Source organism: Theobroma umbraticum, unplaced genomic scaffold, assembly GCF_002168275.2.
Source record: "Theobroma umbraticum cultivar Fairchild unplaced genomic scaffold, ASM216827v3 scaffold_20.0, whole genome shotgun sequence".
NCBI classification, from domain to species: domain Eukaryota; kingdom Viridiplantae; phylum Streptophyta; class Magnoliopsida; order Malvales; family Malvaceae; genus Theobroma; species Theobroma umbraticum.
This window is the reverse complement of record NW_018397266.1, coordinates 6,259,558-6,280,890: the sequence shown is the minus strand read 5'-3', so window position 1 is coordinate 6,280,890 and position 21,333 is coordinate 6,259,558. Positions and strand designations below refer to the sequence as shown.

Genomic DNA, 21,333 nt, shown 5'->3' with positions numbered 1-21,333 from the left:
TTATATATATTATAACTTATTAAAGAACAAAGAAAATTGCCCCTGCCCTCCTTATTTTATATACTAAATCTGAATTAAGTTACGTAGCATGGGACATTAGTAATAAATGGATATGAAACTTTGAAGATAGGTGCGCCAATTAATTTAAATTTGCTGAATAAAATATATAACATCCTTAGTTAGCATTAGAGTACGTGCATCCATAATAATGAAAATTCAAAGCCTTTGATCATCATATAATAAATAAAGAAGTACATTATCCTACTCTAATGACCAAAACAGCTAATTTAATAGTAATTAAATTTGAAAATCTCTTAAATAGTCAAAAGTTTTTAGAAGCACGCTATTATTTATCAATATTTATATTTATTAAAAATAATGTTCGATTAACAGCGTAGAAGCAACAAAAGCGTTATTAGTTTAGTTTATTACCAGCTGCTAAAATTTTGTTAATTAATTAGTCTATGTATCAAGAAATGGGATACGTAAAGTAAAAAATCTACATTAAACTTTGTTCATCTCCAAATAATCTTTTTACTGAAAAAATAAAGTTTGAATTCACATATCCAAATAAATAAATAAATAAATTCTTATTTACTATACACATTGAACTTTGTCCATCTTCAAACTTGACGATAATGACATATGAGACGTGACACAATTAATATTCGTATCATTAGTAAAATGGGTTTTAATATGATGTTGAGAAAGGACAAAAAGAAATGGTAGAAGGGGGAGAGAAGTTTTTGGGCTGCGTGGTTGGGCTTGCACATGGCTTGCTTCCAGATGAAGCCTACCCGTTAGGCCTGCAAAATCAGGTTATCTTATGAAGGTCGTGGACTTGTAATCCCAATGGCGGGCCATTAGGGGTGATTCAAAGCCCGGTCTGGATTGCCTTGTTAACCCTTTTGTCAGGCAGGACCAATTTGAAAATGACGATCAACATTTTTGTTTTGTTTATTTTGTGTTTCTTTTCGGCTTTTTCTTCTTCTCCTTTGAAATCACTCTTCCTCTTCTCTATCAATCATTATAGGCCAGCTTGACATCTCCTAAAAAAACAATCACATAATATCATAATTTAATAAAACAGAGCCTTTTTTTTAAGCTAAGAAACAGAACAAAGGTTAGTATATCTTTGTCTCTCTAATGCTAGCGACAATGAATTCAGTGTATACACTACTGATTGGTTAGGTGCCAAGTCACTCTTCCTTCCGCACTCTGACAAAACCCTGGAATTTCAAGTTAAAAAAAAAACCCAAAAAGAAAAGCTAATAATAATTGAACAAGAATTTCAATGGTTATCACAATTTGGAATGGAATTTAATTTGTAGCACATCAATGATTCTATGCCAGCGTTCGACAAAGCAAAAGCCGCCAGCTTTGTATTTTCCCCATTTGTAAAATCATAAGATAATGCCCTCAACAGTTTTGCTAACACAATGTGTTGATGACAATGACATACGCTTTGATTTGAATATTAGGCACAGGCACAGGCACAGGCACAGGCACAGGCACAGTCACAGTAGTTGGATAAATCCCCCTGTTCGATGCTTCCTTTCCCGGGGTGACAAGGACTTCACACTTTCTCTGAAAGATGATGCCCATCTGTATTCGATTTCATTTCACCATAAGTCAAATTAGTCCAGAAAATTAGAGCTTTGTCTTGGACGGCCTCTTGCTGACAAGCCCTTTCGGGAAGTCCTAAAGTATGTGGAGAAGATAAGTTAGGTGACCACATATATCCCAAGAAATTGATATGATTGTCAAAATCTAACAAATAAAATATAAAAATAAAATATAAAGAAACAGCCGAAGCAGCACTCTTGGAATCCTAGATGAACAAACGCATATCAAGCAAAATTTTATTGGACAAAACTTATTTTACTACCCAACGAACAAATTGTAAACTACTAAAGAATTGATATAATATTTAAATTTTTTTTATATTATTGTAATAATTTTTATTTTTATTATATTTAATTAAATTCTCATAATTTTATTTTGAATCAAATAAATTTTTATAATTAATAGTTAATTAATTATTATTTGTTGTAACCCTAATTTAATGATAACGTAATATTGATGTAGAGAGTAAAAATGTCATATGATCATTTCATCATATCAAATTAATATGTTATCTCAAATCAACATAGTATCATTTGATATAAAATGATAAGTAATATTTTAATTAATAATAATGAATTAATTATTAATTATAAAAATTTATTTAATTTAAATAAAAATATAAAAATTCAATTAAATAAAAAAATAAAAAATTATTTAAATTTTCCATGATGAATATTGGAGCGAAGAATTGGATAAGGACTAGTTTCATATTATAGTTGACACCTAGTGATTAGAATTTGTGGTGGTCCAAGAGGTTTAATTAGAACCTCACATTCAATGCTAGCAATATAGCCAACAAAGTTGGTGATTTGAAGATAGCACTGTTTTCATTCGTCTCTAGTATTCCTTCAACTTGAGAAGGATGTTTCACCCGAAAGCCGTATGACACCTCTAGTAACTCAATATATTCCATAATTTCACACAACAATAAATGGCTATTTAAGAAGGTACACTTTTCCCTTAAAGCATGAAACAAAAATCATAATATAGGTACCAAATTTTACTACCCAACGAAATGACATGTGCATTATTAATTCAGTAAAAAGATACACATATTGTCTAATATTAATTAATAGCCAACTCCAGAAACTATTTACAGGAAAGTTTGTTTGTAGTTCTTTTTTGCATAAATTCCTTTCTTGTGTACAAATTATACTTTTAAGGGACAAAAGACACTAGTAGAAAATTTGTGCTCTTTTTACCTTTCCTACTTTATTCTATGTGTGGAATCAATCTTTAGATGCATCCCAAGCTTTTATTTATTACCCATCATTATGATCTTACCCTCACTACTAACTGAAATACAAATTTATACAATTTTATCTTCTAAATTCCAATCCTTCTAAATACGGCAGCATTTTACTGACAACTATTTTTACTATTTATAAAATTGATTTTATATAAAATTTTAATAATATATATAATTTATAATTGTGATTAAATAATAATAATGCAGCAATTGCAAGTGATCATGAAATTATATGAACAATTTTCGCCTTCTAATAATAGAGTTATTAAATGACTTATTAATACATGATGATTTTATTATCATATTCAAAATAATTGTTTCTCTTTTAAAACATGAATGTTAGGTTCTGTATCACATTATTTATAATCATCAACAAGGAATTACTATTTTTCTATATTAAAGAAAAAGAGAGAAATATGAGCGTGGGTTATATACGCTTGCTCCCTTTGGTACATGAATATTTGTCTATGAAGACAAACCCTAACCGAAATCAAAAGAAAAAGGAAATTCAGTAAATGAAAAAAATATAATTTATTTTTACCAATTATGACATCATATTTTGACTTGTGTTTTTTTCTTTTTCTCTTTTCAACCGATAAGGTTTAGGTAAAAATTTTAAATTTAAATTGAGGTAAAATACAAAAGATTGCCTTTGAGATTTAGTTGAAAATGCACTTACTTCCCGTTCGTTAGAAAAATATCTTAATACCCGTTTTGAGATTTGGTCAAATTATTTGTTTTTTTTTTTAAAAAGTAATGATTTTAATTACTAAGTTAACTCTATATGGAAAGATAAGTATATCTCTTTGTTATTTATTTTTTCAATTTCATATTTTATTTCTTTTCTTTGTCAAAACCTTTTTGTTTTAGTTACAAAATTGTGAGATTTAATTTGTTATAAATATGATTAAAAATTTTAATAAATTTTAAAATTATATTTAACTATCATCAAAATAAATTTCAATTAGATTAAATTATAATTCAGCCATGCGTTGAATATATTGAATTTTATATATTCCAATTAGGATAGACAATTATAATCCATGAGGGTTTATTAAAAATAAACTTACCCATATTATTTTGAGAAGCACTATTTATCTCTCTTGAAATTGTGGCTGCTGTTAAGGTATCATTAATCAAACTAATATTTATTTAAACTCTAAATATTAAAAATACTCTCATTTTTGTTTTTTTTTGGTGTTTTAATCAATTTCTTTATCACTAAACCATTTTTTAAAATTAGTGGTAATTAATTTGTTTTAATTAAAGATAATTTAATGCATTCATTTCAAAATTAATATATAATTGACTTAAAAATAGTGTTTTTAATATATATATATCTATGAAAATTTAATTCAATAATAATTAAAGATGATTTTAAAAGTAATCAAATATAACTGAATAAATACCATAATAATGTAGTTAAAAGAAATCTTGTGTGAAAGAAATAAGAGAAAAAACAAGAGAGAATAGAGAAATAAATAATTAACAGAAGGTAATTTTGCATTATCATTTAAATTTTTCTCAGTATAATATTTTTATTTAAAGTTAATTAATAATGAATACCATTATTTTGTTTTAAAAAAGTGAGCGTATTTATTTGCAATAAAATATGAGGAGGTAAGTCTAAAGTAAAAAATATTTGGAATGGGGCGAAAGGTGCAAAGCATGTCGAATTAATGATAAATGATAATCTCATCAAATTGTTAAGGGGGTCCCATTGATTCTGATTTGTCAAGTTGCCTTTCTAGCTTTGATTATGCCAATGAAGCTCCGGGGACTTCCCCTACCATTTGAATTGCTCTCACGAATCTTTGCTTCTTGTCGAAATCCCGCCCTTGCTACTCCCTCCAATGCACCTGATGCGCAATACGCACCCCTCCCCTCAAATCCATCGCACGTGCCATGTCTCATCAAAAGGCCAAGCGGATGCGCAATGCGCCACGGCGGGCGCTGTTTAGATAGACGCATCGAAAAGTTTATGAAAATCTTTTAACGATAACGATAGTGTAAAATTTACAAATAAAATAAAGAAAAATATTACGATTACACCTAATTTCACCTCCTATTTCTCGACCTCTTTGTTTTGTCTCTCTCTCTCTCTCCCTCTCCTCCAAAGCTGCAGCTTGGAGGTACCATGGAGTCCCCTCTTTGGCCCTTCTCTCCTCAATGCTCCTGATTTTTTTTAATTGTATTTTTAATTTTTTTCTTCCTAAACTGCTAAAATGTTAAAGTTGGTTGAAATGAGCGGGAAACGTAAGGAAAATAATTTTCTTTTCTTTTTGGAATAACGGTGAAGGCTTGGCTTTCTAGGGTTTCCGAAAGCAAACCGAAAAGAAAATTACGGTTTAGTTTGGTTTTTTTTTTTTTTTTGCTTTTTTGGTGGTGTTTGTGGAAACTGCCGGCACATCGCTCAAGTCGGAGAAAAACGACGGCATGGCGAAGCAGCTTCGGCGGATCCTATGAGGTACTTGGGGTCTCGAGGAACTCCACGGATCAGAAATTAAGACGCGTACCGGAAAATGGCTCTCAGTATGTTTATTTTTCTTTCCTGTAAATTGGAAATTTTGAAATGTTTGAATTCTTTTTCTTTTTAACGTTTTTAGTGGTTATTATCGAATAGATCAGGGTTAACTATTTAGTTTAAAGCGTCTGAGATTTTCACTAATTTGCGCATTGTTATAACTATGGTTAATTATATGATAAAGTCACATGCATACATAGAAGTGTAGTGGGAGAATAAGTATTGAGGACTTGTATTTGGAAATGGCGATTGGAGCTTTTTAAGTAACTGGGATTTGTTGGTTTGGCCCCATGCTGGTAGTATGTATGGAAGGCATTGTATCAACAGAACGTGAGTAGCAGGAGGACTTAGCCAAAAAACAGATTTGTGATGCTGGTCTTCACACATGAGATAGAATTTTTATTTTCTTTACCCCCTTCCATACAAGGGTATGTGGATGCAAGTTGGGGGGGTGTGAAGCATGATAGCACTGGCTATGAGTAACTGGTTAGATGTCAGGAAGACGGGTCCAACAACTGGTAAAATCTAGCGAAAGCACCATGAGGACAAAGGTAACTCCTGTGCCTCGGAAGGAGCTTGTTTTCACCACAAATCCAAAGAATGGATTATTTGCCCTGATGATACTTCTTTCCAGCAAGCAGTTATGAGAAATGAAAAATTTCATTTTGGGTATAAAGCATAGGGCATTGACTACTTTTAAGATAGGTGACGCATTTATTATTTCTTGTTGTATTTCTCTCTGCATTGTGCACATAAAGTTCTGGTTATACTCGTCCTTCCTTGTTCAGGTGACTTGCTATTTAGATGCTAATCTTGTGCTATTCAGGTACCATCCTGATAAGATGGAATGATCCTGTTGCAGCTGATATGTTCAAGGAGGTCACATTTTCTTATAATATCTTGTCTGATCCAGATAAAAGACGCCAGTATGACACAGCTGGTTTTGAGGTGAGATATACTTGCATGCACCATTTCTCTATGGTAATTTGAGGCTGATGGTTATCTGCAATTTTCTCACTGTTACATTTACTGTGTTGTACATGGAGGCTGTAAAGAATCTTCTTGTTCCACGCTTCCACTTGTTAACAATCCATTGTGCACCAGCAAACATGATTTTATTGAAGCACAAATTTTTTTGATCATGATGTTCTTTCCTTTGAAATAGGCTGTTGAATCAGATAACCAAGAATTGGAGCTTGATCTTTCAAGTTTGGGGGCTGTGAACACAATGTTTGCTGCACTTTTTAGGTAACGCCTTGTCTTTTTTATATTTTAATGTGTTCCACTGTTTGCTGGCCTTTATGATATGCATTGGGTATTATTTTAACTAATTCCTGTTAATAGTAAACTTGGGGTTCCAATTAAGACCACTGTATCTGCAACTGTTTTGGAGGAGGCACTTAATGGTATGATCACTATTCGTCCACTTTTGCTGGAGCAACCTGTTTCAAGGAAGGTGAGATAATTATGTTCCTGTTCTTTGTTAGTACTTTTCGTTGATTTTTTGCACTCACTAAATATGTTGCACCTTTAACAGGTTGAAAAACAATGTGCTCACTTCTACTCTGTCACAATAACAGACGCGGAAGCAAGAGATGGGTTTGTTTGCCGAGTACAATCATCTGATAAAAGCAAGTTCAAGGTGGATAAAGAATGAGTTAGATTTTGTGCATTCAATATTATCTGCATTTGCATCTTTATGTGTCACTGTGTGTATGTGTTCTTTATTTGTGCCTGTGTATGTGTTCCATCTTTTGTTGTGTTTATGCGTAATTACATGAAGTTTGCCTATTTTGATAGCTATCTGGTTTCTTTCTTTCTTTTTTTTTGGAAGAGGGGTGGGGAGGGGATGGGACTAAGTTAATGAATAGTAGCAACCGTGATTCATTTCTTTTTTGGTTAAGTGTAATAACACAATATTTGAACTATTTCCCTTTTGACCCTTTACTCTGTCTGTGTCTCTCTGTGTCTGTGTCCTTTGTGTGTGTGTGTGTGTGTGTGTGTTGTCTGCGTGCGTGAGTGCGTCCATGTGCGTGTGTGCGTGCGTGCGTGGGCGTGTGTCTGCGTGCGTCCGTGTGTGCTTGTGTCTGCGTGCATGCACGCGCGCGCATGTGTGTGTGTTAATAGTAGGTGTTTAGTAGCCATTTAGTGTGTGTGTGCGTGTTCTTTATTTGTGCCTGTCTATGTGTTCATCTTTCTTGTTGTGTTTATGCATAATCACATGAAGTTTGCCTATTTTGATAGCTATTGGTTTCTTTCTTTCTATTTTTTTTTGGAGGAGGGGGGGTGGGGGGCCAGAGTAACTTTTTGAATTGATAGCAACTGTGATTCATTTCTTTTTTGAATAAGTGTTATAACAAAAACAAAATTTGAATTATATCCCTTCTGAACCTTTAGCAATATGTGTGTGTGCGTGTGTTAGTAGTAGGTGTTAAGTAGCCTGGAATTTTTTTTTTAGTGAGAGGATATTGCTTTACTTCCCATCAGAAGATTTAAGAAAGGATCCATTCCTCCCTACAATAAAAGCAAAAGAACGAAAGGAAAATCCCCTTGGAGTATTTTGTTGGTTAGGATGTAAGAATTGATTGGATAGAGAATCATTGAATCACTTTCAAAAAGTCAAGAGTCCTTAGTCTATGTCACAGAGGATTGATACGGGAAGCTGGTGTTTAATCTCTTGTGTGGTCAATCAATAGTCCTTAGTTAAGTAAGTCACAAAGAATAGATACATGAAACCTGTATTCTTGAGAATATTATTGGGGCATATGCTTGGTTTACGTTGCTTAGAACTACCAACTTTCTTAAGATGCAATGGGCAATGGTATTGAGTTCCCATGTTCTCCTTTGAAAATATTTTGTAATACAAATATTTATACGTTACTTACTAATTGTCTGGTTTATTAGGGAAAACGAAAAGGCAAGTATAATCTTTTTACCTTTTCTGGTCCATGAATAATTACTCATTGTTTTAGTAATGGATTGGTTTTGTGCAGTTATTGTATTTTGATCAAGAAGAGAACGGTGGATTAAGCCTTGCTCTTCAGGTAATTAGCTCCCTCCTTCCCTTTTCTCTCTTTAAAGTTTTTGTTCAGTTATGTATTATTTATATTGTATAACAAGTTCTTCGGATGAGCAATCACAATTAAGTCTTCTGAACTCCGAGATTGAAAGCTCTTCCATTCTCTTTGTGTGTAGCATTTAGATTTTGAGTAACATGAACTTGCTGTATATTGATAATTCTTGAACAATTTTAAGTCTTCTCACCTCACAAAATTGGAGTAAAGCAACAGGATTTGTATACAAGAATAGTTGATTGATCAATAAGACAGGTTTCCAAAGTTCAGGTTGGTGCTTATCAAGCTGACAATAAAGAGAATTTTAGGTTTTTTTCCTTGTCATCTGCAAGAGAATTTCTGTAGAAGGCATCTTTGTTACCTTTGTGTTTATTTACCTCTTCTGTTTTATACGTTGCGTATCCCCTTTTAACACATAGTGGAGGCATGAGTAGAATTAGGTAAAATCAGTTGGGATTTGGTCACTGTACTAGATTGTCAAACTGTATTTATCTTCAGAAAGTTGCAATTCTGTCCTTTGTCTTTTTCAATTCTCACTTCATGTGTTTTTTCTTTTCCTCCTGCCTTTTGAATTCTTTCTCATCACTGTTTGGTACTTTTCATTTAGTGATAAAATGTCAATATACTTTAAGTTTGTGTGGGAAATGGCTTCAATCTTAATATGGTGATTTGTTGTGGAGATTCTGGTAGGAAAATTTCTTAATAATTTTTTATTTTAAAAAAAAAACTGAAGCCTTATTAGCATAGTTATTAAGCTCTTTTGCCTCACATCCTATCTTTCTTGTGTTTCTCTACAGCACATGTTAAAGATAATTTTGTTTCATTTTGATGTAGGAGGATAGTGCAAAAACAGGAAAGGTTACATCTGCTGGAATGTATTTTCTTGGCTTCCCTGTGTATCGCTTGGATCAAACAGTCAATTCGGTGAGTGAGTATTTTCTGAATATGGCGGTTGTGTTTCACATTGAAGTTTGATATTTTGTCATCATTGTTTATCTGGTTTTGGAAATGCCCCATTGCAGGTAGCTGCTGCAAAGGATCCGGATACAGCTTTCTTCAAAAAACTGGATGGATTTCAACCATGTGAAATAACTGAATTAAAACCAGGCACTCATGTATTTGCTGTTTACGGTTAGCTCTTTAATTGCTATGTCTGTCAGATGTCTTGTGTTTGTTGGTTATATGCATTGTTGAACCTCACTACCATTTTATAAATCTGGTACATATTTTCTAGGTGACAACTTTTTTAAAAGTGTAAGCTACACTATAGAAGCTATTTGTGCTGCCCCTTTCCTAGAGGAAAAGGAGAATCTTAGAGCCGTGGAGGCTGAGATTCTGTCCAAACGTGTGGAACTGTCAAAGTTTGAAACTGAATACAGAGAGGTATGTTCTTCCAAAAATGCAATGTCTATGCCTGTATTAAACCTTTTTTCTTGTTGATATTCATGAGAGTGTTGCAGGTCCTGGCACAATTTACGGAGATGACAAGCAGATACGCGAAGGAAATGCAAGAGGTGAGATTAACTTGTGGGAATTACATGTCTAAGCTCCATTGAGAATTGAATTCATAAGTAAATGGATAAATTTCTCAAATACAGTCTATATGTTGGTTTTGCAGATCGATGAGCTTCTCAAACAAAGGAATGAGATTCATGCCTCATACACAACTGCTCCACCAATTAAGCGAAGTTCAAGTAGGAGTAGGAGCAAGGGTGCCTCCAAAGAGGTGAAAGAAGATGGCGAAGTGAGAGAAAGAAAACATGCAATGAGGGATAGAACTAAGAAGAAGAAATGGTATAATATCCACTTAAAAGTTGACAAGAGAAAGCCGTGCTGAATAGGTAAAGTATTGCATATCATTTTCTGGGCAGCTTCCTGCCCTATGGATGAACAGTAATGAATGCTTAAACCATGTCAATTGTTGTATCAGGTTATAAAGAAGTTGGCAACATTTGGGGTCTACAAGTCATCGGTTTTTGCACCTGTAATTTATTGCAGTGGTTCAACATCTGTGCAGGCAAGTATTAGACTGCAACAGAATATGTTGATCTTTGAATGAAATGGTTAAGAAAATGTAACTACTTCTTCCGCATGCCAAGGAAGGGAAGACAGCAGCGCATTGTTATTGTAAAATTCGTTCTTTTTTTCCCCCAACCTTTTGCCTAGGTCTTATCTTGTTATTTCCCCCTTTTGTATTCCCAACCAGAATACTTGTAAATTGCAGAAAATTAATTTTCAAGATCCTCCTTCCATCAACTCTTTAAATGGGTTGTATGTTTGGGGTAATGAAATGGCAGTCTATAAGCACCTCCTAGGCCTGGTGTGTTCACTATTGCCAGAATATTGTATTAGCTGATTGATTCTAACTGATGTCTTTTAATCATGGCGGTGAAGTGATGTGCCAAAAGCAGTGATTTAGTTTTATAAAGGATTTGTTTCACGTTAATGGATTGGGTTGAGGTTGTACAGTTGCTTATTGTCTTCTTGTCATCTGGTAATCTCGTTATGAACCAGGGGGTTTGGGAGAGGTTGAGACTTTTGTTGTTTTGTTTCCAATTGATGTCAAGGACTGTTCAGTAAAGACATAAGAAAAAAAAAAAAAAATACTTGACGATGCTCTACAATTCCTTACAACATTTTGGGATTAAAATACAACAGTGACGGTGGCAACTATAAGCCAAGGAACAAAAAGAATCTTTGATCCGCATTGTCTACCACCGCCTCTAGTATCTCTCATTAAGTCTCAAGAGTGTTAAATTGATCGCATCTGCGTCTTACTTCGCCTTCCCTATTCCTCTTGATTTTATAAAGGCTCAACTTCTCCATGGACCGAGCAAACGCATCAAAAAATGCTGTCTGGTTTGCAGCAAACAGGTCCACAAATGGCCTGGTCGTGTTGTCAGTGAGCATAGCCTGATCAGACAACAACAACCCCAATCCTCTTTGCAAATTCTTGAAATACATGTTGTCAAACTTTCCTGGCGTGAACACATCATTGAAAGCTGACATTTCTGGAGATTTGGTATAATTAGCGCAGAGTTTCCTCAACCCTTGTGCGAATACAGGATTATAGGCAGGGTCATACTCAGAAGTCTTGCTGAAGTTGAATATTCGATTGGCAAACTCTTTACAATGGGAGAAACCAATGGTATGTGCACCCGTAAGGGCAACCATTTCTTTGGCTGAAAACCCTTTGGCAGCGAAGAGAGCAAGAATCTCACTCATTGGTGTTGTAGTTTTAGGGATATTGCTTTCGACTATAGAGGGATCGGATTCCTTGCTGTCTTTTCTCCCCAAACGGACTTTATAGAAGGGACCGCCCACCATGACAACAAGGTCTCTAGCAGAAACCGCGAGAATGTCAGAGCACGAAACGACACCGGGGCATTCAAGCTCGAGGGCGGTCTTGGCACGAACGATCAGGTCAAAGGCATCTCCAGCGAGGGACTGGTTATATCTGCGGCTAGCTCCGATTTGTTAAAGGCATTGGAGGCAATGAGAAGGGAGGCGTCACAGCCATTGACAAAGCAGTCGTGAAAAAGACACGGAGGATGGCAGCGGCGGTTGTGGGGGCACTCAGTTGCTTGTCAGCAATGATTCTTTGCATTACGTTATGAAACTGAGGGCAGGTTTTGTTATAATACTCGGTGGATAGACGAGATTGTGCTGAGGGAAGAAGCGAGAGGAAAGAAAAGAGGGCGGCTAGAAGAAAGGAATTAGGGAAGGCCATATTGTTTTAGAGAGACTGGAAAATGTTGTTTGTTTGAGGCGTGGGACAATATGTCAAGGGAATTAAGTTGTTGGCTTGTAGAAAAATGGAGGGTTGGGGAAGGATAGGGGAAGAGAAAAAGAATTGTGGAAGAGAGGGTTTTTTGGAGGAGAAAATGGTTGATAAGTTGGGAGGGGAAGAGAGGGGGTTCTGTATTTGGGTTGCAATTGCATGCCGATGGTTGGACTAGTGCAAGACCAACGAGCGGTGACCAGGGGACTCAGGACCCGAATTTCTCTCCCCAAACCATGGAAACTAACATATTACGATGCCCAAGGGCGAGGCCGAGGCTGAGGCTGCCAAATTAGTATATCAAAAACACACAAGGGTGTTTGTTGCCCTTCACAAAACAAACAGATAACAGAGGTTCAATGCCTATATATAAAGCAATAACATAACTCACCTAATGCTTCAACCACAAAATCGCAAGATAATTCCAACTCTTTTGCTCACTGTTCATGAAGCCATCATCGACGTCTGAAGGAAGGAATAGACATATTTTCAACACGTTGAACTTTGTCATCCCCATTTCATTGTTGTAAGACAGATCAACAATAGGGGACGAAATACACATATTGTGGCAGACGCTATACAGGGATCAGACGAAGCAAAAATAGGCTTGTCAAGATCATAATCAAAAACAACAAAAAAATTAACTCAAAGAACTGAACCCTATTCATTGCCCCCCAAATCAGAAAAAAAAAAAATACTAGATGATAAAGCAACATGTTTGGAATATAAAGTGTCCTGCTTTCATGTTGCATCATTATTTCTTGAGGACTAGAAAAAGGAAGATAGAGGGAAGACATCTTCTACCTTTCTCGAAACAAGTCCGATATCAATTGAAAAGTTAACACTAGAATACACATAAATATCACAATGATGCACCAATATTATATGATGAGAAACATCATTCCCTCGCCACATAGCATCGAGAAGTTCGGTAACTTATTTATCACTTAAAAACCAATTTCATGGGATGGATTCTTCCACACATGACACACCTCAAACAATAACTTGAACATACACACACACACACATATATATATTTGAAACAGTAAAAGGTAATCCATACAGTTCATATCATAAAATCAAAACAAGTTATACCTTAACAAATATAAAAATTTAAAATAATAATAATAAAATCTCATAACACAGAATAAAAATATAGTAAGTGGCAAAAGAAAATAGAGATCATCAAAAGAAAAACAAAGAACGAAACTAAACAAATAAAAGGATAACATGAAGCTATCATAATAGCACCATACACCTAAATGTGTAACACCTTAAATATGAAGAAAGTAAGGCAAAAAAAGAAGAAGAAGAAAACAAGCCTTGTTCACTGAAGAGTCAAAGAGTACCATTGTAGCTTGAAAAAGACAAGATATATATACACAACCAAGGGTCTCAAATTTAGGGAGTATTTATATAACTGACACATGAGAAGTATTGCATAGACATTTGAGTGAAATACAAAATGCACTTCTTATGATAGGTTATGTTTGGTGAACTTGCTTTCCTAGGCAAGTACCTATATTCTAATTCCAAGTATCTCTATACTTCAACCTATAAGATCAGTTGCTTACTTATTAAGTAAGGAACATAGAATGTACTAGTCTCTAAGTATCATTGACATCTAGTCTCAATGATACATCGACTAAGAACATTTAGAGATTATATTTTGATGTATAGAGATTTCATAACCGTAATCCATTATAATTCCCTTGCAAGGCATATTAATCTTATGAATTTCATCCAATTAGACATATAACCCATTATAATTAACATTTTATTGATTAAGAAAAACCTCTAATCATGCAATATGAATGATATTATTGCATGATTAGAATCAAGCCTTAACTAATCTCAATTGGTTGCAGGGCTCATCCCAACATCCACGCGTGTCCATTAATTTTCAAAATGGACAATGAGACCTAAAGTGTAAACACTGTTAACAGAAAATATGAAAAGATTAAAATACTCTTTTTACTTTTTCCCAATTTTTTCTCTCAAATAGTGTGGTCACCTAATGGTGCTCCCATTTGCCAGCCAACCACCCTATGGTCCTTGGGGAGCACTAGAAAAAGAGCACCCTTGACAACATCAGATCAATGCTTTTAAGGAGAAGGTGCTCCCCTCCCTTCCCTTGGGAGCACTAGATGGATGTTGCCTTTTCTTGGGGAGAGAATTGTTTTTGCAAGAGAAAAAATTTTTACAAATGAAAAATTATAATTTATATAAGAATAATTTTTAAAATTAATGAAAGGTAAAATTATCTTTTTAATATTGACAAGTCATCAAATTAATGAGAATATTAACGATTGACTAACGGCTCGACATATATGTCTAACAAAAGATATTCTTTTGGGACTGACTGTCTATTTCGCAAACTAATAAACCTATGTAGAATTATTATTAAAAGTTAGGGAGTGAGAGTATTTTACCTTATACTTTTTAGCTATCACTTTCTTTAGCAAGCATAGTAAGATAACTATTTGTTTGTTTAGGTGTACTTTACAAGGAACATGACACAAAATAAGTACTCAAATAAAGCATATAAAGAGGAAGTTCTATTTTCCTTTATGATTTGGCTTAAAATTTTGAAACTAAGTATTGCTTTTGTTGACTCCATATGTTTTTGATGATAATAAAACATTCCTTATTCATTGATGTCTAGCTACATTACTTACGTGTGCAGGATAAAGTTTAATTCCAATAATAAATTTGATTTTTAAATGTAAGTCATATGGAAGATGAGTTAATCAGTTAAAAAAGCAAAGAAGAAATGACTTAGTGAAAACATAATGTTTTTAACTGATTAACATGAAACCTTAATCAATTAAGGTAGCATTAGGCACTACACCAAAGTGAGAAAGAAAAGCCTTAATCAGTTAGCTTGAAGCTTAATTGATTAGAAAGGTACTAAGTGCAAAACAGAAGCTTATTACTTGGTTAACTAAAAGGGATAATTGGTTAAAGCTCAAACTTGAAGTACCTAGAAGCGCCAAAATTCAAATTCAAAATGATAATGATCGTTAAAGGGCGTCAAACGAAGAAATTCAAATTTAAAGAATTATTAATCAGTTGAAGCCTATTTTAGTTAGTTAAGGATGAAGGAAGAGAAGCTTCGATCAATTAAGAGGAGCATCAATCAGTTGGAAGAAGGTTGGCTAAAAATAGTGCTCGAAGATGTCCCAAAACAAAAAGTTTTTAATCAATTAAAGCTACCATTAACTGGTTAACACAGTGAAGAGAATTGCCAAACATTGCAAGTCAGAGAAGGCAAAATCAGGTAAAGCCTATCTTTAACTAGTTAACGAAGCATTGTTTGCACATTTGAATTTAAGCACTAGAAGACAAAATGAAGACTAGAATAGCATCAGAACTATTTCCAATGATCAGAATCTGCCTCTAAAGGCCAGAAATTGTCTCTCAAGTAAAAAAGCCTTTCTGACGATCAAAAATAGAAGAGAGAAGTTCCAAAGAGTTTAAGAGAGCCAAAAAGAGAAAAAACCTTCTCTGATACACTTGTTTTTCACTCTCATTCTTTGTAAAGTGTTTGAGTTTGAACTCATACATCTTAAATCATCTAGGTGATTAATTGTACTCCATATTTGCTTTGTTTCTTGATTAATTAAAGAGTGTGAGGCACTCTAATTGTTGTTGTAAGGGTTTAGAGCTTGGGTTAGAAGCTCTTCTTGTCAAAACTTGGTAAAAATTGTTAATTCCATTAGTTATAGTGAAATTGGGTTAAAATTTCATGATTGAGAAGATCAAGGTAGTGGATGTAGGTTAAGTAGATCAACCATTATAAATATTGTGTTTTATCCACTTCTTTTAATCTCTCATTACATGGTGCTCACTAACCTCAACAAGCTTTAAGCTATCCATCTTAAATCTTCTAAGCAGTTTCATCTTCCAAAGAATTACTTTCAAAATATTTTTAAGTGCTATTAACCTCTCCTTTAGCATTCTTTTTGGGACCAACGGCCTTCACGGGGAGGAAAGGATTTTAGATGTCGAATTTGGCTTTTGAACTACAAAAAGGTACAAAAAAGAATTGGAGGAAAGTAATTTTTGCCTTGATAATTTAGAGGGCTAAAAGACAGCAAGTGATGTGAGACACATTAGACATTGATGCAAGGCCCACTAGTTTTGTAATTTTCTTGCCTTGTGGCTTGTAGTTGTAGTTGTAGGAGGGTAGTGCCATTTTACCAAAAAAAAAAAAAAAGAATTGTACCTAATACTAACTGAAAAGACTCTTGAAACGTGAACCCTGTGTATATCTAATGTGAAAGGATGAAGGTTTTCCACATGATTTTATAGGATGGATCATCTACAAATATCAAACCTCCCTATACTTTTATGGGATAATTACTTAATTTGTTGAGAAAATTTAATAGATGACAAGGACAGATGGTTTTAGGAAGTAGATTTCTTTTTATTTGTGGGCAAGAAAAGATGGTTATTACCTTTTGTTGTATAACTTGAAAGAAGCACAGTGTGGGTTAACTTTTGACTTAATATTGATCTAGTCTAGATTAATGGGAGACGAATTTGAGGAATTAAAAAACGTGGACAATGTGAAAAACATATTCGATGGCTAGTGATGCAAGGGCCACCGTAAATGGCAGTTGCTTTCCACCAGGATAATACCATTTTGCCAAATCAAAGTTGCTCTATTAGGCTACAGCTTATCAATCATAAGCCGCTCTAAATCTGATCAACAGGATTCTGTTATTGGACTCATTGGTGTCAATGGACTGATGGATCCGTTACCAAAATTCTCATTGGAATTGATCAAGAATCCTGCAATTGTGTTTTCATGTCAAACGAAATGTGATGCATAAGACCAGAAACAGCACGACAAATAATAATAATTAATTAAGAAAAGTCAAGAGAGAAAAAGTCCATTATAAAAAATAAAAAGAGAGAGAGAGAGAGAGAGAGTCCATATAAAAATCTTAACCACCCGCACCGTTTGTATCACTTGAACCAACTTGGCCTTTGGCCATGGCCCTGGACATCCTACAACACATCTTCTTAATCTCCATAATTCTGTCTCCCTTCTTCTTCTCTTTAGTATTCCAAGTTTCTTGCCATGAAGAGCACTGCTTCGATTCTTCAAGTAGTCCAACAGCTTGTCCCAACGTGTCAGTCAAAGACCGGATACTTAGGCTCGCATATGATGAAGAAACAGTGGATTGGATGAAGCAGATAAGGAGGAAAATACACGAACACCCTGAACTTGCTTTCGAAGAAGTTAAGACGAGTGAGCTTATTAGGCATGAACTTGATCATCTTGGGGTTGCTTATCGGTGGCCTGTGGCTAGAACTGGTGTTGTGGCTACAGTTGGGTCTGGTTTTCCACCTTTTGTTGCTTTGAGAGCTGATATGGATGCTCTGCCGATTCAGGTCAATTTTCTTTCTTTTCATTTCTGTCCCCCTTGCTTTAAATGGAGAAAGAAAACTGAAGAGAGGAAATTGAAATATTTTTACCGTGTACTGGATTAAATTATGTAGCTACAGGACAGGGTATTGATTTCTTGAGCGCTGTTACATTGATGTAAGATGTATTCAATAATCAATAGGATTGGAGCATCTACAGTTGAAAAAGAAATTCAGATGTGAAACAGACAAATGATTCTTTCCTTTTTATTGCCCTGTTTTAAGTAAAGGGGAGACCATTGAAAAGTTTACTAATCATAGAAAGAAAATAGTACTTTCTTTTATGATATGGTCACTGGTAACAGTATTTTTTTTTTATTGAATTCAGCTGGCTATTTTATATAAAATTCAGAGCAAAATATTTCCATGATAATGAATTATGGGAAGAAGTCAACTGAAAGTGCTGTCTACATTTGGCTCCTATTTGCACAGAAAGAAAAGGCGGTGGGTTTTAATGTTTCTACAAGATCAGATATAAGGAAAATTCAACTGTTTTATAGATTTAATTTGCCATGGAGTAGAGGAAAAAGAATTAAACCTTGTGCTGGACATGTTTTCAGCTTTAATAGATTGCATAAAGCAAATGACTGAAGGAACTGGTTGAGTTTGAGAAATATGACCGTCTTTCAAGACTGTCAGGCCCTGCCCCAAAGGAAAAAAAAGAAGAAGAAATTGAAAAGTTTATTAAATATTCATTGGAATGTCATGTAGTCTGCATCTTTAATATGCAGGAATTGGTAGAATGGGAGCATAAAAGCAGAGTAGATGGCAAAATGCATGCCTGTGGTCACGATGCCCATGTTGCTATGCTGCTTGGAGCTGCAAAGATTCTGCAAAAGCTGCGATGCACGTTACAGGTGAAGCCTAAAGCATTTGTCAATTGGTTTTAGGATATAAATTCTTCACTTCGATTATTAGAAACTAAATTTGATTTTTGCAATAGGGAACTGTGGTTCTTATATTTCAACCGGCTGAGGAACGGGGTGAAGGAGCAAAAGACATGATCAAAGAGTCGGTGCTTGAAAATGTAGAGGCCATTTTTGGGTTGCATATAGTGCCTGAATATCCCCTTGGTGTTGTTGCCACACGACCTAGAGAGTTTCTAGCAGGGTGTGGGAGCTTCAAAGCCACAATTAGTGGAAAAGGAGGTCATGCTGCAGTTCCCCAACAAACCATTGATCCGATTTTGGCAGCTTCAACAGCGGTAATAAGTTTACAGAATATAATTTCAAGGGAAACAGACCCTTTAGATTCTAAGGTAAAGTTATTTCCACTTTCAAATAATGTCAAGGTCTTTATCAGCTAAATCAGGTCATTCGATCATGCAATTTTCATTTCCTTGGATGTTGGATTTAATGTAATTATGTATTTATGTCACAATTTTCAGAGTATTGAATATTGCAGGTGGTCTCAGTAGCCATGATTCATGGTGGAACTGCATTCAATGTGATCCCGGACTCAACAACAATAGCAGGAACTTTCAGAGCTTTCAGCAAGAAGAGCTTCAATGCACTTAGGGACAGAATAGAAGAGGTGACTATTTATCTCCTAGTTTTCAAATGACTAATGGGACTAAGAAATGGAATGTGAATTTCATCGCTGGAGAACAATCAGTAGGCCTACATTTCTAAGGGAAATAAAATGGTAGCCCGACCAGAACATAGCATATTAGATATTATTTATTAAGATGATTTTTTATATTAGTATTCATGAATATCCAACTTCTTGTACAAGGTAATCAAAGCACAGGCAGCTGTGCATCGGTGCTCTGCGAAGATTGACTTCTCAGGAAAGGAACACCCGACAATTCCTCCAACTGTGAATGATGAAAAAGTTCATGAACATGTAATGCGTCTGTCCAGGGAGATAGTAGGAGAAGAAAACACAAAACTGGCTCCTACTTTCATGGGGAGTGAAGACTTTGCTTTCTACTTGGACAAGGTTCCTGGATCGTTCCTATTCCTAGGCATTAACAACGAGAAAACTGGAGCCATACATCCTCCACATAGTCCCTATTACACCATCGATGAGGATGTGTTTCCCATTGGGGCAGCAATTCATGCAGCATTTGCACATTCATATCTTTCGAATTCTACAAGAAGTTCAATTTGATTATTCTTATTGCTAAATTGTTTTATTACTGATCACTATATTCCTTCTCTATTGTTCATATATTATCAACGTGTTTGATTGGGTAAATTATAAATTTAGAATCCAAACTTTATTGAAATTGTTCATTAGGTATTTGACGAAAAGAAAATTACACTTAGGTACTCCAACCTCAATTCGGTAAAGGAGATCAGCATGGCCTAAAGGTCCAATGTAGGTATCCGCCTTGCGCCTCCCTCAAGTTGGTGGAGAGTGAACCCTTATACAATTTAACAATAAGTTGAATGTTCAGCATTAAGTCCCTTGGTTAACAAATTTGCTAGTTGATTATGTGAGGGAACAAAATTAAGAGCTAGGATCTTTTGTTGAACGTGTTCTTTGATAAAATGACAATCAAGTTTGATATGTTTAATTCATTCATGAAGACTAGATTGGGTGCAATGTGTATGGCTGACTTGTTATCACAGAATAGAGGAATAAGTTCTGTAATAAAAAAGGACATATCTTTTAAAACATTGCGTAACCAAACCAGTTCTGTTGTCATTGCCATTGCTCAATATTCAGACTTAGCTAATGATCCAGATACCATTTGTTGTTTCTTTGATTTCCAGCTAATGAGAGTGTCTCTCAGAAAAATAAGTATTCTTGAAACTGAACACCTAGTAGTCAAACAAGTAGCCCAATTTGAGTCATAGGATGCCTTTAACTCAAGTGAGTTCATATTGGAACAAAAAAGACCATGGTTATGAGATTTCTTGATATATCGAACCAATTTTTTTCCATAGCAAGATCAGGAGCTCTTGGTGCTTGCATGAATTGGCTTAAGACTTGTACAGCATAAGAGATGTTCAGTCAAGTCACTATCAAATGGATTAATCTCCCCACGAGCCTCCAATATGTAGTCACATCCTTAAGGAAGTCCTCTATCTCACTAGATAAATTGTGTTGTTGTGGAATTGGCTATTTGCACCACTTTTCCACTTTCGAGACTTGCTTCTTTGACAATACCTCCTACATACTTATGCCAGTTCACATAGATTCCATCTTGATTCCTTTTAATCTTTAACTTCAAAAATAATGCAAGGTTCCAAAGTTTTTTATTTTGAAACAAGTTTGGAAATATTTTTTAAATTGTTTACTTTTATCTCCATTATTCCCAGCAAGTATAAGATCATCCATGTAGATTAATATTGCCAAGAAATTGTCCTTATCTAAAAGTGTAAATAGTGAGTAATCCAATGGACTTTGTTTAAACCATAATTGAGAAAAGAAGTGGAAAGTTTTCCAAACCATGGTTGTGGTGCTTGTTTGAGTCCATACAAGGACTTATGTAGCTTGCAAACTAGAGAATCATTAGGAACATCCATAACTTGAGGATGTTTCATGAATACTTATTCATTGAGTTCCCCATATAAGAAAGCATTATCAACATCCATGTGATGTAGTTCCCATCTTTTAATTGCTGAAATAACCAACAAGGATCGCATTGTAGTGAATTTAGTTGCTAGAGAAAATGTTTCATTATAGTCGAGTC

General features: G+C 34.7%; 2 protein-coding genes and 1 pseudogene across 2 annotated transcripts; 2 read left to right on the top strand and 1 right to left on the bottom strand.

The window, feature by feature from the left end:
• Window positions 1-6,232: 6,232 nt before the first annotated feature.
• On the top strand, window positions 6,233-10,919 carry ARL1 (ARG1-like 1). The gene is made up of 11 exons (XM_021437328.2): window positions 6,233-6,347; window positions 6,565-6,647; window positions 6,744-6,855; window positions 6,937-7,041; window positions 8,393-8,443; window positions 9,308-9,397; window positions 9,496-9,604; window positions 9,708-9,856; window positions 9,934-9,987; window positions 10,092-10,314; window positions 10,404-10,919. Exons 1-10 carry the CDS (start codon window positions 6,267-6,269, stop codon window positions 10,308-10,310), a joined length of 1,053 nt encoding a protein of 350 aa, XP_021293003.2. The 5' UTR covers window positions 6,233-6,266; the 3' UTR covers window positions 10,311-10,314; window positions 10,404-10,919.
• A 141-nt stretch (window positions 10,920-11,060) lies between these two features.
• LOC110423177 (peroxidase 65 pseudogene) lies at window positions 11,061-12,351 on the bottom strand (annotated as a pseudogene).
• Window positions 12,352-17,222: 4,871 nt separating this feature from the next.
• On the top strand, window positions 17,223-19,902 carry LOC110423200 (IAA-amino acid hydrolase ILR1-like 1). The gene is made up of 5 exons (XM_021437357.1): window positions 17,223-17,657; window positions 18,422-18,547; window positions 18,634-18,948; window positions 19,095-19,223; window positions 19,425-19,902. The coding sequence occupies exons 1-5, from the start codon at window positions 17,256-17,258 to the stop codon at window positions 19,800-19,802; spliced, it is 1,350 nt and encodes a 449-aa protein (XP_021293032.1). The 5' UTR covers window positions 17,223-17,255; the 3' UTR covers window positions 19,803-19,902.
• Window positions 19,903-21,333: the final 1,431 nt, after the last annotated feature.